This window comes from Balaenoptera ricei, chromosome 2 (genome assembly GCF_028023285.1).
Source record: "Balaenoptera ricei isolate mBalRic1 chromosome 2, mBalRic1.hap2, whole genome shotgun sequence".
Taxonomy (NCBI): domain Eukaryota; kingdom Metazoa; phylum Chordata; class Mammalia; order Artiodactyla; family Balaenopteridae; genus Balaenoptera; species Balaenoptera ricei.
The window spans coordinates 145,102,154-145,116,680 of NC_082640.1; the positions used below are offsets into that span (position 1 = coordinate 145,102,154).

The window sequence follows — 14,527 nt, forward strand, 5'->3', positions numbered from 1 at the left end:
CAAGACAGCCCCGCCGCATCTTACTTTTCTGACTGGAGTAACCCGGGTAATAGCCATAGTAGCCGGTGATCCGCAGGATCCGGTCCTCGATGGTGGCCACCCCGTTGGGGGCCGCCTTGACATCCATAGAGAGCACGGGGCGGCGGCCCCGGGCGCGGCGGGTCGGAAAGCGCAGCGCGGGGCCCGGGAGCTGGTGCAGGTGCCGCCGCCGGTGCTGATGTTGCAGCTCGTGCGCCCGCGCCCAGGCTCTGACTCCGCCGCCCGGCGCAGCACCGGCGCCGCATCACAGCGGCGGCGGCGGCGGCGGCGGCGGCGGCGGAGCGGCCCCCACTAGGGCCGGCCTCTCTGTCAGCCTGGCAGGTCTCCCGCCCGCCACCCCGCGCACTGCTGCCCGAACAGCGCCCCCTCACCTCCGACACCCACCGCTGCCCGGGGCGGCCCCACCTGCGCGGACTCTCATCATTAACCCTGTTGACCCCTTCCCGGAAGACTAAACATCCCCCAGCCCCACCTGCCAGAAGGGACGCTTGGTCCAGGGCGTGGAAGGAGAGGAGAAGGTGAGATGGTGGCAAGGGCTCAGGAAGGAGGGCCGGGGATGGGAGAGACCCAAGCGGAACCAAGGGCTGTTAATGTGAGAGGTGCACGCTGTCGCTCGGGGAGATGACACCTTGGGGTGCCCCCAGGGCTTCGTCTACGCTTGGCGTCTGCACCACCAGGGGTGTGCTGATCTGCAAGCGTTCCCTGGAGTTAATCAGTTCTCTCCACTTGCCTAGACGACGGGGAGTCTTTTTTTTTTTTTTTTTTAAGAAATGAAAAGAAAAATGAGGCCCCAGCAGGTGGTACTTGGAGTGATTATTCAGGTATCGTGGACACAAATATTTACAGAGATCAAGCCTCCAAGTCTGACAGTCCGTGTCGGGCCGGACCCTCCATCCGCCCAGTGAAATCATTAAAGGCTTGGGAGCCGCAGCTGTGCACAGCATGTTTATTTTGCCCATTCCAAATGCCCCGAGGAGAAATGATTTTCTTCTTATTGCCAAAACATCGGGGGAAGCCCTTCAACCTGTACATAACCCTGGGCGGGGGAAAGTTTTAGCTACAATCCTGAGATATTCCACCTGAGTCTAGAACGTCCTTGAAGCTGTGTGTTCAGAGTGAACACCTCCCCTCAGGTGTGACTCTCCTGTCTTGGCCAGAGAGGCACCAGGTTAAAGTCAGTGAGCAGTGAGGACGATTCCTCTATTCGCAGTCTATTCCTCTATTCGCAGTCACCGCCTCCTGAAAAATAAACCTGAAAGTCTCACCTCAGAAACTAAACCGGTATGTGCAAGTGAGGGTGGGGTGTGAGCTCATCAGCTTAGAGGTCATTATGTCCACCTGCCATCCAGAGTGAGTTTAAGACACCCCTGCCGCTTTCACATTTCTAAAGCGTTGGGGGGGGGGGGGGGGAGAGAAAAGACAAAAACCAGTCGACTTCTGTGCCCTCTCAGAAACCTCCCAAGAACCTATCACACATCATTCTGCCTTCAAACATTTTCCAAACTGTGTATGGGTCTTTAAGGGGGAAGAAATAGGCAAACTTTTTTTTTGAAGATGAATTCATTTTAAGCATAAGAAAATGCAGAATTAAATTTGGGTTTTCATGGGGACACGCATTAGGGTTTTTGTGTGGACACAAAGCCTAGCACAGGATTGTGAGTGTGGAGTGAACCTGAGATGATTGTGGCTGGGAGGAGAGTTCATACAGAAACCAATTTCCTCCCACACCTGCTTCCTGGGCCAGGACAGATGGGAGGGTGGAAGGAACTAAAAGGTCAAAATGAACTTAAAGGACAAAGCAACTCTACTGCAATGGCGGGGAGCTGACTATTTAAAGCAAAAATGAAAGGACTGTGCCTTTACACTCCACCACCCGCCCCAAAGCGATTTTCAACACACTTTTGTTACTTTTATTATTTTTATTTCTGTGGCACACCTTATATAAATGTGTGCATTGCACACGGTAAAATGAGTTGATCACATTAGCATAAGCTGCTCCTTTTGGTTGAAGCTTCTATGAAACAAATTTGCCTATATTACTTCTAACATGTGTTTAATAACATCATAATCCATAGCATATTGATATATAAATTCAACAAGAGAGAAATTAAGAAACTCAAGCAAAAACCTTCTAATGTAACAGGAATATGAATATGTGTAGACTTTAAAGACAAGTGGTTTTGTCCTATTCACATTTATATTTTATCATAATTAATGTATTTAAATTCTAAATTACACTCATTGTGTAAGTTGTTGCCTTCTTCCTAGTTTTGCTTTGTTTTCAGAAATTTCCAGAGAAGTAGAAATGTATTTAACCAGATCTCCTCATTCATACAAACAGCAAATTCAGCATAAAGTTAAATAATGTAAATACTAGACCCACAAGAGTCCGTGTTTCCTAAAAGAAATTATAAAAATTCTCAGACTGACCTGGAAGTTAATTTTAAAATAGCAGAGCATTTACAAATGTCTCTGCAATCATCTGTAATAGGGTGACTAAAACAGTAAATGCAAGCGGATGCCATAATCTAGGATGCACTTTTTTTTTAATGGAATTAAAGTTCTACAATTATAAATTGATCAACAATGAAAAGTACATTTCTACTAGTGATAGCACTCTTTGGTGCATAAAAAATGACTGAACCTTTCAAATGTCACTTCAGACATCATTAAAAATGTATAGAAATTATTTTGAAAGGAGAATTTTTAAAAGTATTTTCATATGTTTGCCTGCTCAGTCTGCCGGTTTCCACAAACCCAATACAGTACAAAAATTCAAATTTACAAAATGCGAATTATCAGCCTACCAAAAATCTATTCTGAAAAACTGAGGAAAGACATAATTAAACAAATAAAGGCTGAAGGTAGTTAGTTGATTCATAAAATGTTTCCTCATAGTAGCCGGTTTCACATAGCCAATTTCCCTAGTAAATCAAATAGTAAATCAATTTTCTGAGTAAATCATAACTCGACCTGCAAAAATTTGGTTTGTATGCACCTTTTCAGAAATATTGCTAGTGCACTAAGCACAGGGCATCCGTCTGTGATTCCAAGTGGGTTCTGATATCTGGACCATATTTATTTTGATTATCTGATCAAGTCAGATTAGATATTTATATTAACTGAATATACAGAACTTGGCTATTTGTGTTGTAAAAAAATTATTTGTAAAGTAGTTCATCTGATAGTTAAAATCTTTGTGTCTGATACTAAAATAACTATACCAAGTAATAACATTAAAAACCAAACATGATCACTGGGCATAAATAAGTTCTATTCAAGATATATAGTCTGTCATCAAATTGTTTTAAAATACCACATCAGCCTTTACACTTTGGAAGGATTCGTAAAATAAAATCCATGGAACCTAGTCTTCCTTACTCTTATCAGCAGTCTGGGGTCCTCTTTCATGGCAGGAACAAGTCACTTAATCTTTTTGACCACCTATTATTCAGAGTTACCGTTGAAAGATGCTGAAAGAAGGGAAAACGATCATTTTTCTCCCTCTGGGAAACCAACATAATGCACCTACCTCCTTGAGCTAAGAGTAACTTGGCTGCTTGGAGAGCCAAGAATGTTTAAGCTTTAATACCCAAGGGCCATGCTGCCTTGTACAATCATCAGCGCTATTTACAAAGAGTTGACCCCATGTAGTTTGCACGGTTTTTGTGTTCAAAAGCATCTGGCAGGGGGCTTCCCTGGTGGCGCAGTGGTTGAGAATCTGCCTGCCAATGCAGGGGACACGGGTTCGAACCCTGGTCTGGGAAGATCCCACATGCCGCGGAGCAACTGGGCCCGTGAGCCACAATTGCTGAGCCTGCGCGTCTGGAGCCTGTGCTCCACAGCGGGAGAGGCCGCGATAGTGAGAGGCCCGTGCACCGCGATGAAGAGTGGCCCCCGCTTGCCGCAGCTGGAGGAAGCCCTCGCACAGAAACGAAGACCCACACAGCCATAAATAAATTAATTAATTTTTTTAAAAAATGACTAAAAGCATCTGGCATATACTTCAATTAAAAAAAGAAGCATCTGGCCTCTGACCAATCAGATGATAGTAGTGGCATCTGGGAAGAAAAAAGTATGGTCTGAATATTCCATTTTCTGGAAAGCTGTTTTGAGTATTTAACCACCAAGTCATCAGCTGACCCACACTTGGAATGCTGACTCTGCCTTTCTATTCAATCTTAGACAATGGTAGGCATTGTTAATTTACCTTTCAGCTGATGGTAGGACTGAAAGGGCTTGGGAACCCAGCCCTCACTATCTGTCTAAGAAGTCAGGGCAAAGTCCACTCATCCTTGACCTCTGGTACCAAGCTCCATCACAGGACTATTTTTGGAAATTCACTGAAATTCTTTGGAGAAAGTCTTAAGTAATTTTAAAACATACACTCAAATTTTAGAAATTGTCTATGACCTGTGTGTGTGGGTGTGCATCTGACTCTGTCTCTTGCTCCCTCCATCTTTCCCTCCTTCCCTTCCTCATTCTCGCCCTCCATCTCTTTTGCTCTCCCTCTCTCTCAGCCACATAGTACAGTGCTTTAGAGCATGGTCTGTGGAGCCAAACTGCCAGGGGTCAAATCTGACCTCATCATTTTCCAGTGACCTTGGATGAGTCTCTTAAATTCTATGACTCAATTTTCTCATCCATAAAGTAAGAATATTGTACCTATTGTACCTGCCTCATGGAAATATTGTGAAGATTAAATGAGTTTACATTCATATAGAGTTGATAACAGTGGCTGGCATCTAATAAGCATCATAAATGCCGACTATTATTACTGTTTTATTGTGTGCATACATAGAACCCTCTGAGATTCAGTTTTCTCCTCTATAAAATGGGCTCATACTATCCACTTAGTAGTGTTGCTGTGATGATTAAGTGAGATAACATATGAAAATATCTTACCAAGTCCTGGCACATAGTAGGTACATAATAAGTACTAATTTCCTTCGTGCAACCCTTGCTCCACTCTCTCCATTATTTATTACCAAAGCTAATTCACGCTTTAACACTTCATTCACAGTAATAAGAACTCCTCTGCAGCAGTTGCTTTTACAAGTATCCTTTAAACCTTCCAACCATGAGAATAAGCACATGAGGCAGATCTTGTGAACCAATGGAACAGGTGAGCTGCAGAATTTAAGTGCTTTGCAGAAAGAGAAGTGGCTCAGGGCCCGCAGTTCTTCCTATCCTTTGAGAAGGCCTGAGGACACAGCGTTTGCTTCAGACTAAGACAGGGACAAAAGCTGGTTGTAAAAAAAAAAAAAAAAAGCTGGTCGTCCCCAGGCATGGGAGGGAGTCGAATTCTGCTTGATGACAGTGCTCTAGGGAAGCGGAATGGCCTCAGAGAGAACACAGGGAGGGAGGCTGGGCCATTAACCCTGGGCTTCCCAGCCTCTGCAGAGATTCTGCTGCCTCCAAGCTCAGCCCAGAAGCAGCAGAGAGCCACCAGCCTGAGAGAGATGGAATGTGGGCTTGACTATCATACCTCTCAACAGTGACCAGAGGGCTGAGGACCAAGGTGTCTCCCTGAGGGTCGATGATGGTTGAGCTTAGCCAAAGATCTCCCCTGACTGCATAACCCTGTAGCAGGGGAGCCCCAGTAATACTGACAATGCATTTTCCACTATTCTTATGGGGAATAGGGACTCAGAGAAGAGTTACAGTAATTTAAAGCTAATAAAGATTATTGTAACATTTTTAAACAGCTGTGTTGGTAGTTATACATTCAAACCTGCTATATATTCATTTTACATGTAAGACTTTCTGTAATTTAAACATCTAAAAATGTCATGCATGCCACAACCTCCAACCTACTGCATATTTTTTTAATCACACAACACAACCTCAAACCTACTGCATAGTATCTATCACACAAAGCTTTTGTAACATTGCCTGTTAAAAATGCCAAATTTCTGTGGTAGTCATTGGTACCGTTTGCCAAATACTTATGTTTCTCCCCCATTTTAGGCATTCCACAGGATGGCACTTCCTGCCCCCTTGTGGTCATATGGGGGCTATGTGACTGATTCTAGTTCTAAATGATCAGCCACAGCTAACACACGGCACTCAGAATTTTCTCTTTCCCTCTGGCATAAGGACCATCAACATTCAAGATGACATTGACACATAAAAAGTGAAGTTACTAAAAATTAAAACCAAAAACGTTGGAATCCTTCCATAAACACTACATTTAATTTTCAAATCTTATTCTCTGTATCTTTGTTTTCTAAGGGCATACTATGCATGTTTTAAGTTTCACCGGTTCCTGAATCAACTTATCAATAAGCAATACTGAAGACATCATAAATTGTTGGAAAGAAGCATGACGAGTGGTATGGAAAATCAGAGAGAATAGAAAATTTAAAACTCGTTAGAATGCATCAAATAAGACAAGGAGAGCCCAGAACACATCCACCCAGTTCAATACACCCACATCTTGAATAACTATTGCCGAAAGCAATCCCAGGAACAACTTTGCCTTTAGCCTCAAGAACTATTAATTTGTAAGAAATATGTTTACAAGGTTTGATTTCATCATTATTTTCAGTGTCAGTGATTCCCATGAATAAAATTTGCTCTTCAAATACCCTGAGATAATGCAGATCATCAGTACTGACGTTTGTCTTTTTATTTTTTTCCGCTTACCCAGATATTATAGAAGGCTCCTAACTGACCAGAAAGGGAAAGCTAAAAGGTCGTATCAAATACCTTTTATACTCCAATTCACTTCCTCTTGTTTCACCTTGGCAGTGACCAGCTCTGTGTGGATTCCCGTCAACTTCACACAGACACAGCCTGACAGCGCCTCACCTCCTGCCAACGCCAGGCACCTCTAGCCTCCTGCCCCAGGGCTTCTTCCTTGATGCTGACACATGAAAGTGCATCCGCTTGAATCAAGCATGTACAGCCTGCAAGTGCAGGCTTCAGATGCAACACCGGGCAAACCTGTGAGCACAGTAGATCAGAGCTGGGTTATAAATTCTTCTCCATTCTATTCGGAAGGGACCGCGCTGAGAAGCTATCGCTTACACAGCCTCTTGCCCACATACATCAGTTGGTCTCAAGCCAAAGGATGGTCAGTTCAGTACATGCCTTGGTATTGTTAGGAAAAGTATTGTTAGGATATTCAAAATGCAAAAAGTGATTGTTAGAGTAGTAGGATTAGGAGAAGCCTCTCATTTTCCAAATTTTCTGAAATATGGTTTCGCTAGTCTTAAAATGAATGGGCGAGCGCGCGCACACACACACACACACACACACACACACCACACAACAAACCCTAAAACCCATTTCAGCTCTTTGTTCTCCAGTGTGGCTGGGCCTTTATGTGCTCTGTGCTTAAGAGGGCTGCCTGCCTACACATTAATCTCTGCAGTAATTGCAATTATCTCTTTTCCAGTGGATGTGATGAAGTCTGGCTGAAGGTCTCTAACTCTGCTGGCTCTCCATGTTCTCATAAATAATAAAACAGGGCTCCATGACAACGAGTACATAATAAGTTTTGCAACAGCTCAAGGTAGTCCTGAAATCTTCAGATTCTTAAGCTAATGAAGTACTCTAGGTGCACAGTTTTCTGGGCATATGTATCTGTGTAGCAGAACCAAGTGATAAGATCATCCATGCTTGAATAGCAGTGACAAATGCCTCTTCATCTGGCTAGTGCTACTCATCCTTCAGCTATTTTTAAAGAAGTTTCTCTTCTGGAGCACTTTCTCTGAACATCCCCCTTCCTGGAGGGGCCAGACGCTCTTCCCACACTGCGTGGTCCTCTCCACACTGTATACTTAAGTTCCTCGAAAGCAGGGACTGCATTTTGTTCACCACTGTGTGGCTGTGCTTCTCAGAGTGCCTGGCATACACCAGACAATCAAAACACATGAAGGACCAAAGGGATCACTGTAATGAAGAAAACCTGGCATTAGGATCACTTTCTTCAAGAAGGGGCAAGGCACATACACTCGTTCACACAAGGCTGACTTGTCTCAAGACCAGGAGTGTAACAACTTGCTCAGTACAGTTTATAAATGAGGAAACTGAGCCTAGGCTAGTCAATGGTTCAAAGGCTCCTTGGCGAGTTGGTGGCAACCCCCCCCTCCCATTCTCAGTGCCTCGTCCTTTCCCCATCACTGTTCGGTGCCACCTTCTCCTACATGGCTTTCTGATGACTCCCACAACCCCTTTCCCTCCTCAACCCTCCCAGGCAGGTCATGCACTTTTCTTCCTTGTCTTTCTACCTTCCCCTAGTTAAGCCCTGGGCTCGGCAGACAGAGCAAAGTCTGTCCATCAAGGGCTCTGTTAAATGAAATTGAAACCAAAGATGTCTATTATCTGGAGTCTATTTGAGTTATATTTCTGGTATAATCAGTACCTGGTTATTTATCCAGTTAGGCATCCAGTTGAATTGAATTATTACCCCTTATCTTTTGGGTGTTAGGGGTGAGGATGAATAAATAAACTGTTACCCCTCATCTTTTAGGTGGTGGGTGTAGGGGTAAATAAAGGTTTGTGTTGCCTGTAGATATGAGTAAATGAACAGAATTATGTATTTTCTTATTATCGGGTTGATATTTTCAAAATTCACTGCCATAAATATCATCAGCTCATTTTAACAAATCTTTTTGGAATCATAATTAATTAGGAGGTTTGACTCTCCGCCATTATCTATAATCCAATATAATGTTCATAAGACTTGTTTACTTATTTCTTCATTAATTTAGGTTTAAAAAAAATCATCAGTTGGACATACAGAAGATGAGGAGTGCGTGTTCCTCCTCCTTCCTTTTTCATTAACTCCCTTCCTTGCTCCCTTCCTTCCTTCCTCCCTTCCTTCTTTCCTTCTACTCTGTTTTGAAGTCCACTATTACCTGCAAGCCACTGCAAGGACGTCAAAACTGCACTACTACTGTCTAGCTTTTACTGCACATTGAACAACCCCAAACCTTAGCAGCTTAAAATAACAACCACTTATTACTTCTCATGACCTGTTGGTCAGCTGGGTGGTTCTACTGATCTGGCCATGCTTGGCTGATCTTGGCTGAGTTCACTTATGCATCTGTGGCCAGCAGGTGGATCAGCTGGGGACTGAATAGTCTAGGATGGCCTCTCTCGCAGGTCTAGTGGATGGAGAGACAAAGATTACTGGGCCACATATCTCATCATCCATCAGGCTAGCCCAGGCTTGTTCAAGATAGCAGGAAAGTCCCAAGAGTAAAGGTAAGCTTGCAAAGCCTCTTGAGGCCCAGACTCAGAACTTGCACTATATTGCTTCTGCCATTGCTATTGTCCAAAGCAAGTTACAAGGCTAGCCCAGATTCAACAGGTGAGAAATAGATTCTGCCTCTTGATGGGATGGTTGCAAAAAAAAAAAACAATGACCATTGTTGGATTCTACCACATCCACCAATGTAAACCAATGCCAGTGTTGCAAAGCAGATTGATTGGAGACTTAATAAGAATGTCCTTTCTGAAGAATGTATCCTTTAAAAGAATTCCTTGGTTCCAGATCAGCAAAGCAATCTTCCAATCATGGGTTAACAGAGGCAACAGGGAAGTAACATTATTAAAGAAATTCTGGTATTAAAAGGTTACCTGCAACGATGAGATTTTGTCTGAATAGAAGCTGCAGCTGTTTGCATAACATGTGATTCCAGACCTCTGACTTTAAAACGGGGAGCAAGAAGTTGGACACCCACACAGGCTGGGTCTGCATAACGTTGGTACAATCAGGCACAGAACAAAGAAATGCAGTGAGTTTGACTCAGCAGGGCTATTCCCACAACCAAGACAAAAAAAAAAAAAAAGTAGGGACCTGGAAAGTTAAGGCATTCACTGTGCTTACCACCTTTGGGGGCATTTATCACACTGTGTAGTGAAAATCTGTTTGACTTCCCTCCTCTACTAGATTTCTAGTTTCTTTGGGATACAAATAAATCTTTAAATCCATATGTCTAGTATATATACAGAGTCTGACTACTGAAGGAAAAGAGAGAGGGAGAGATTTATTTCTGTGACTCAGAAAAAAACTAACCCAATATAACCACATTTATATTTTTAAATGAATCTTTGCAAATACTCAAAGATTCTCCCATATGAAAAATTATAGAATTACTGGTGAAGATAAGTTATTCCTTACAAAAACAGAAATTCAACTTAAATAAGAAGGAAAAACTTGGTGATGCTCAAGTTATTATCCGGAGGAAAAAGGACCAAGAAATGCAGTTTTGCTTTATAAGTGAAGAGAAACCCTTAGAATTTCAAAAACTTGAATCTAAATTCTCAACTCACAATTAAACCCTTAAGTGTATATATCCAATATTAACTTCCTAAGTTTTCCGTGGCACAAAGATCCAAGAAGTTCTTCTCACATTATTATAATTATTTATACTCAATCTCATTCTAAGAAGAAATGGAAGTGACTTATAAAGATACTATATTGCAAGGTTTAAAATAATAAAAATAAACAAATAGGGAACTGGGAAGAAAGTAAAATTAAAAATAGAAACCAGAAAATGAAGCCAGAATGAGGTCAAAAAATGCCACAAGGGCTAATACACTTTGCTAGAAGTAGCAATCATTTGATTTGGGGCTTCCTAGACACCAAAGAGGAACTTGTGGTTGTTAATACCACTCATCCCAGTCAGAGTTCAAAACACAGTCAGGAGAAGCACAGGTCATCACTGGTTGTGCACCCTGAAAGTAAGTTTTCCCAGGTATGTTCCTAAAGAGGATCCCATGTAATGTTCTAAACAGTAGACTGAAGAACCCTCCATAGGAAGATATGCAAACATATAGCCTGATGGCCCAATGTTAAAGCACTCTTGAGTAAAATCACATTGATAATGCACTTCTATTACAGCACCCTCTATAATTCTTAACTAATCCAAAACCAAAGTTTGGAGACTCACAGGTTACTATCCTTCAGGGAAGTCTCTGTAAATATGGATTCTCTAAAATGAAAAACTGGTAAATATCACTAAATCCTGTCGATAGTAGGTCCCAATTGGCCTTTTTCTCTCTTTTTTCAATGCCACTCCCCAAGGTCAGGTGACCTTCATTTCAGCCTGGATTTACCACCCAGCCTTCTAGCTTGTTTGCCTTATCCTAATCCATTCTCCAAACCACAGCCAGTCTGCTTTCTCTAAAACAAAACTCCACTTAAAACACCTAAATATAAGGGGGAGGGGCAATATAGGGGCAGGGGATTAGGAGGTACAAACTATTAGGTATAAAATAAGCTATAAGGATATATTGTACAACACAGAGAATATAGCAAATATTTTATAACAATAAATGGAATATAACCTTTAAAAATTGTGAATCACTATATTGTACACCTGTAATTTATATAATATTATACATAAACTGTACTTCAATAAAAGTAATAATAATTTTAAAAAGAAAGAAAAAAATACCTGAATGGCTGCACAAGGCTCTTAGCATGAATTCCACACCCCTGATGGTTGAATACAGACTGGCCTCCATCTACATCTGCAGCCTCAGCTCTCTGACTGTTCCCTTCATCCCAGCCATCCCGAAGGAACTTCTTTGAGATTGCTGAAAAAGTCATGTTCTCTCCCAACTCTGGATCTTTAAACAGGCTGTTCCCTCTATCTGGAGCACTGTCTCCCTCAATCCTTTGGCTCCTGCTTTTGTCTGGACCTTTTCCTTCACGTCTCAAGCTAGAAGCTGCTTCTTCAAGAAAGATTTTTTCATCTGTGTGTCTCCCCCAATAGACTGTATGCTCCACAAGGCAGCTCCTGGCTCTGCTTTTGCCCCTCACTGTATTCCCAATGCCTAGCATAAAGAAAGTGTTTAATAGATATTTGTATCATTCATTGGTTAATTAAGTAATTAATATTGGTTATCACAGACAAGTCCTTGGAGCCAAATATTCTGTGTTACTCCTTAAAGGAAGATCCATGTCCCTCTTCAACAAGCAACAAGTCTAAAGATATGTTTGATGTTGTCTAATGTATTGACTGCACTCATGCCTACACTGGAGCGTGTAGCAGCTCTGCCATTCCATCCAGGCAGGGTCAAAATTTTCCTCGGAAAACAAGTCAAGATCCTCTCCTAAACAAGGACATGTGGGCAATTGAGACCCCCAACCTTTTATGCCCTTAGAACATTATCATAACTTTGGTGTGGGAAAAACCTTAAAGTAGGTGTTGCCACATCTCATAGTCCAAGGAGTTTTGCAAGGTATTTGACACTGCACTTTTCAAGATAGTATTAGTTTGAAGATCTTGTCTTGTCATGTAACAGTAGAAAGAGTCAGAAGACCTAGATTTATCCCACCTTTGTCACTAACTATATGATCGTGGGGGTCATGACCCAGAATACTCCTTGCCCTGGAGCTGGACAACTTAATGCTCCATCCTGAGCCTGGCTCTGCCCAGGGTCCAAACCATCAAGTCTGAGCTCTGGGACCAGCCCTGCCCCCCAACACAGGTGTGGCCACATCGATCAAGGCAGGGTTCCCTGCTCTCTCCTCCAGATCAGCCTCATGTTGTCAACTTTCATCTGTCTTTTACATCAAGTTTCTGCATATTTCATTTGAAGAAAATATTCCACAGCTATAAAGAAACGTGGACTCACTGGTCTTTAAGTTTCTTTTCTGCTCAATTATCTACTGAACACTAGAAGTATTCATTCAGTCCGAGGCCCTTTTCACTGTATCCAGTTTGAGATGTACATTAAGAAAACATAGCATTCTCTGGGGAGACTAAAGATAGGTCCTGAACCATAGCTCATAGGCCTTTGGGGCAGAAGGAGACTTTGGAAATCATCTAGTGTGTTTGGCATCTTTTCAATGAGGACATTGAAATCCAGATAGTTTTGGTGATGTGTCCAATGACACACAGCTGTGTGAAGACAGAGCTAGGACCAGAGCCAAATCCTCCCAGGCCTCAGGTCAGAGGTCTGAGGGAGAGAGGGTGCTCAGGGCCATCTGAGATGGTGGGCAGCTAACAGAAGTGTTAGGTGAGGGGAGGCACTCTCCTTGGCATCCCCACTGTGAACTTCTGTGATCCGGGCCTCCCTATCTCTCACCTGGACCAATGCCCAGTCTCCTAATGGGGCTCCTCGCCTCCAGTCTCATCTTCTTCCAACCTGTGTTCCACACCATTTTGGATATTTCCAAAACACAGCTGTCATCACATCACTATCGTAGTGAAAAACACCTTTACTGGTTCTCCATCGTCTACAAGACGAAAGTGAGTTTTCTAGTGTAAGTACCAAGCCTTTCACAGTCAGACCTGGCTCTGGCAGAGTCACCCAGCAGAGCCCAGTGCATATGCACCTGTCTCCAAGGTGACCACAGACACGTGACACACAAATGCTTATAGCTGCATGCCTCTGAGATATGTTTCATCACAAAGCATGATCCGGCAAGAGCCAACTGATTCAAGATGGAAACTGGATGACGTCTGTTTAATATCTGTAAAATGGCATTTCTGTCACATTCTCATGGGCTTGAGGTGAGAAGGTCCCTGGGATGGTCACTCTTCTATAGGCTGTTCACTCAAAAGTGACAGCACCAGAATGAACGTATCCTAAAATAGCATTGTCATTTTAGCATTTAACCTCCACAATGAAATACATCATCATTTTAGGGTTTTAATCTCTGGAATTGGGAAGAACCTTCTAATTTAGGTGAAGAAGCATGAATTGTGGTCTGGAAATGAAAAAAAAAAGAATGAAGTAAACTAACACATCCATGTACAGGGCACAAACAGCTACGTAATTTAAGAGGACTTAACAATTTAGATGAAATTGTTAATAGACTCCCTCTGTTTTGACTGCATCCCCATCCTCTAGAATCCTGATTTAATTATTCTGGGGTGGGGGCTCATCATTGGTATGTTTTAGTTTTCCTCTGGTGATTCCAATGCACAGTCAGGATTGAGGTGGCCAAAATGAAGATCAAGTTTGTATTAACTTGGCCTTTTCTCTCCTGGACCCCATGGAATGTGTTAATATAGCCTCATTTCAGGTATTTAGCTTTTAGTTTCTCTAGGCTTATCTATTTTCTACACGAATTTTCTTCTTTAAATTTTTCGGGAGAATTGTTATTTAGTTGTCTATATTATTTGCAAACTCCAACTAATTTCTAACTTTAAAATCACAAATACAAGGAGAAAGGAAAGTTCTCCAACTAAAAGGTCAGGTAATAGAGTTAATAATAGTAATGGATAAAAATAACTTCTAAATTTTATCCCCAGGTTCTTTTACTATTTAAGCTGCTTTTCTAAATGCTCTAGATTTAGCAACCACTAGAATACTTCCTTGGCATTTTGAGAATATTGACAAATGCTGAAGACTTTTCTGTCAAAGCTCTAACAATAACTCTTTTAGGTACTTCTTATTTTCAGGAATCCAATTAAACAAAACCAGTGGTAATCAGAGCATCTGTTCTTCCTCAAGATATTTTGGCTTTTAATCAGTTATGAAATCACCTTTATCTGTAACACTAAATCAATCAGTA

At 42.1% G+C, this 14,527-nt stretch overlaps 1 protein-coding gene across 1 annotated transcript in view; it reads right to left on the reverse strand.

Annotated features, from left to right (window-relative positions):
• Positions 1-127, reverse strand: part of SLC35F4 (solute carrier family 35 member F4) — a 270,105-nt gene extending 269,978 nt beyond the window's left edge. The window contains exon 1 of the mRNA XM_059915723.1: positions 25-127. Coding sequence (XP_059771706.1) covers positions 25-127 — 103 coding nt within the window. The remainder of the gene's footprint in view (positions 1-24) is intronic.
• Between the last annotated feature and the right edge of the window lie 14,400 nt (positions 128-14,527).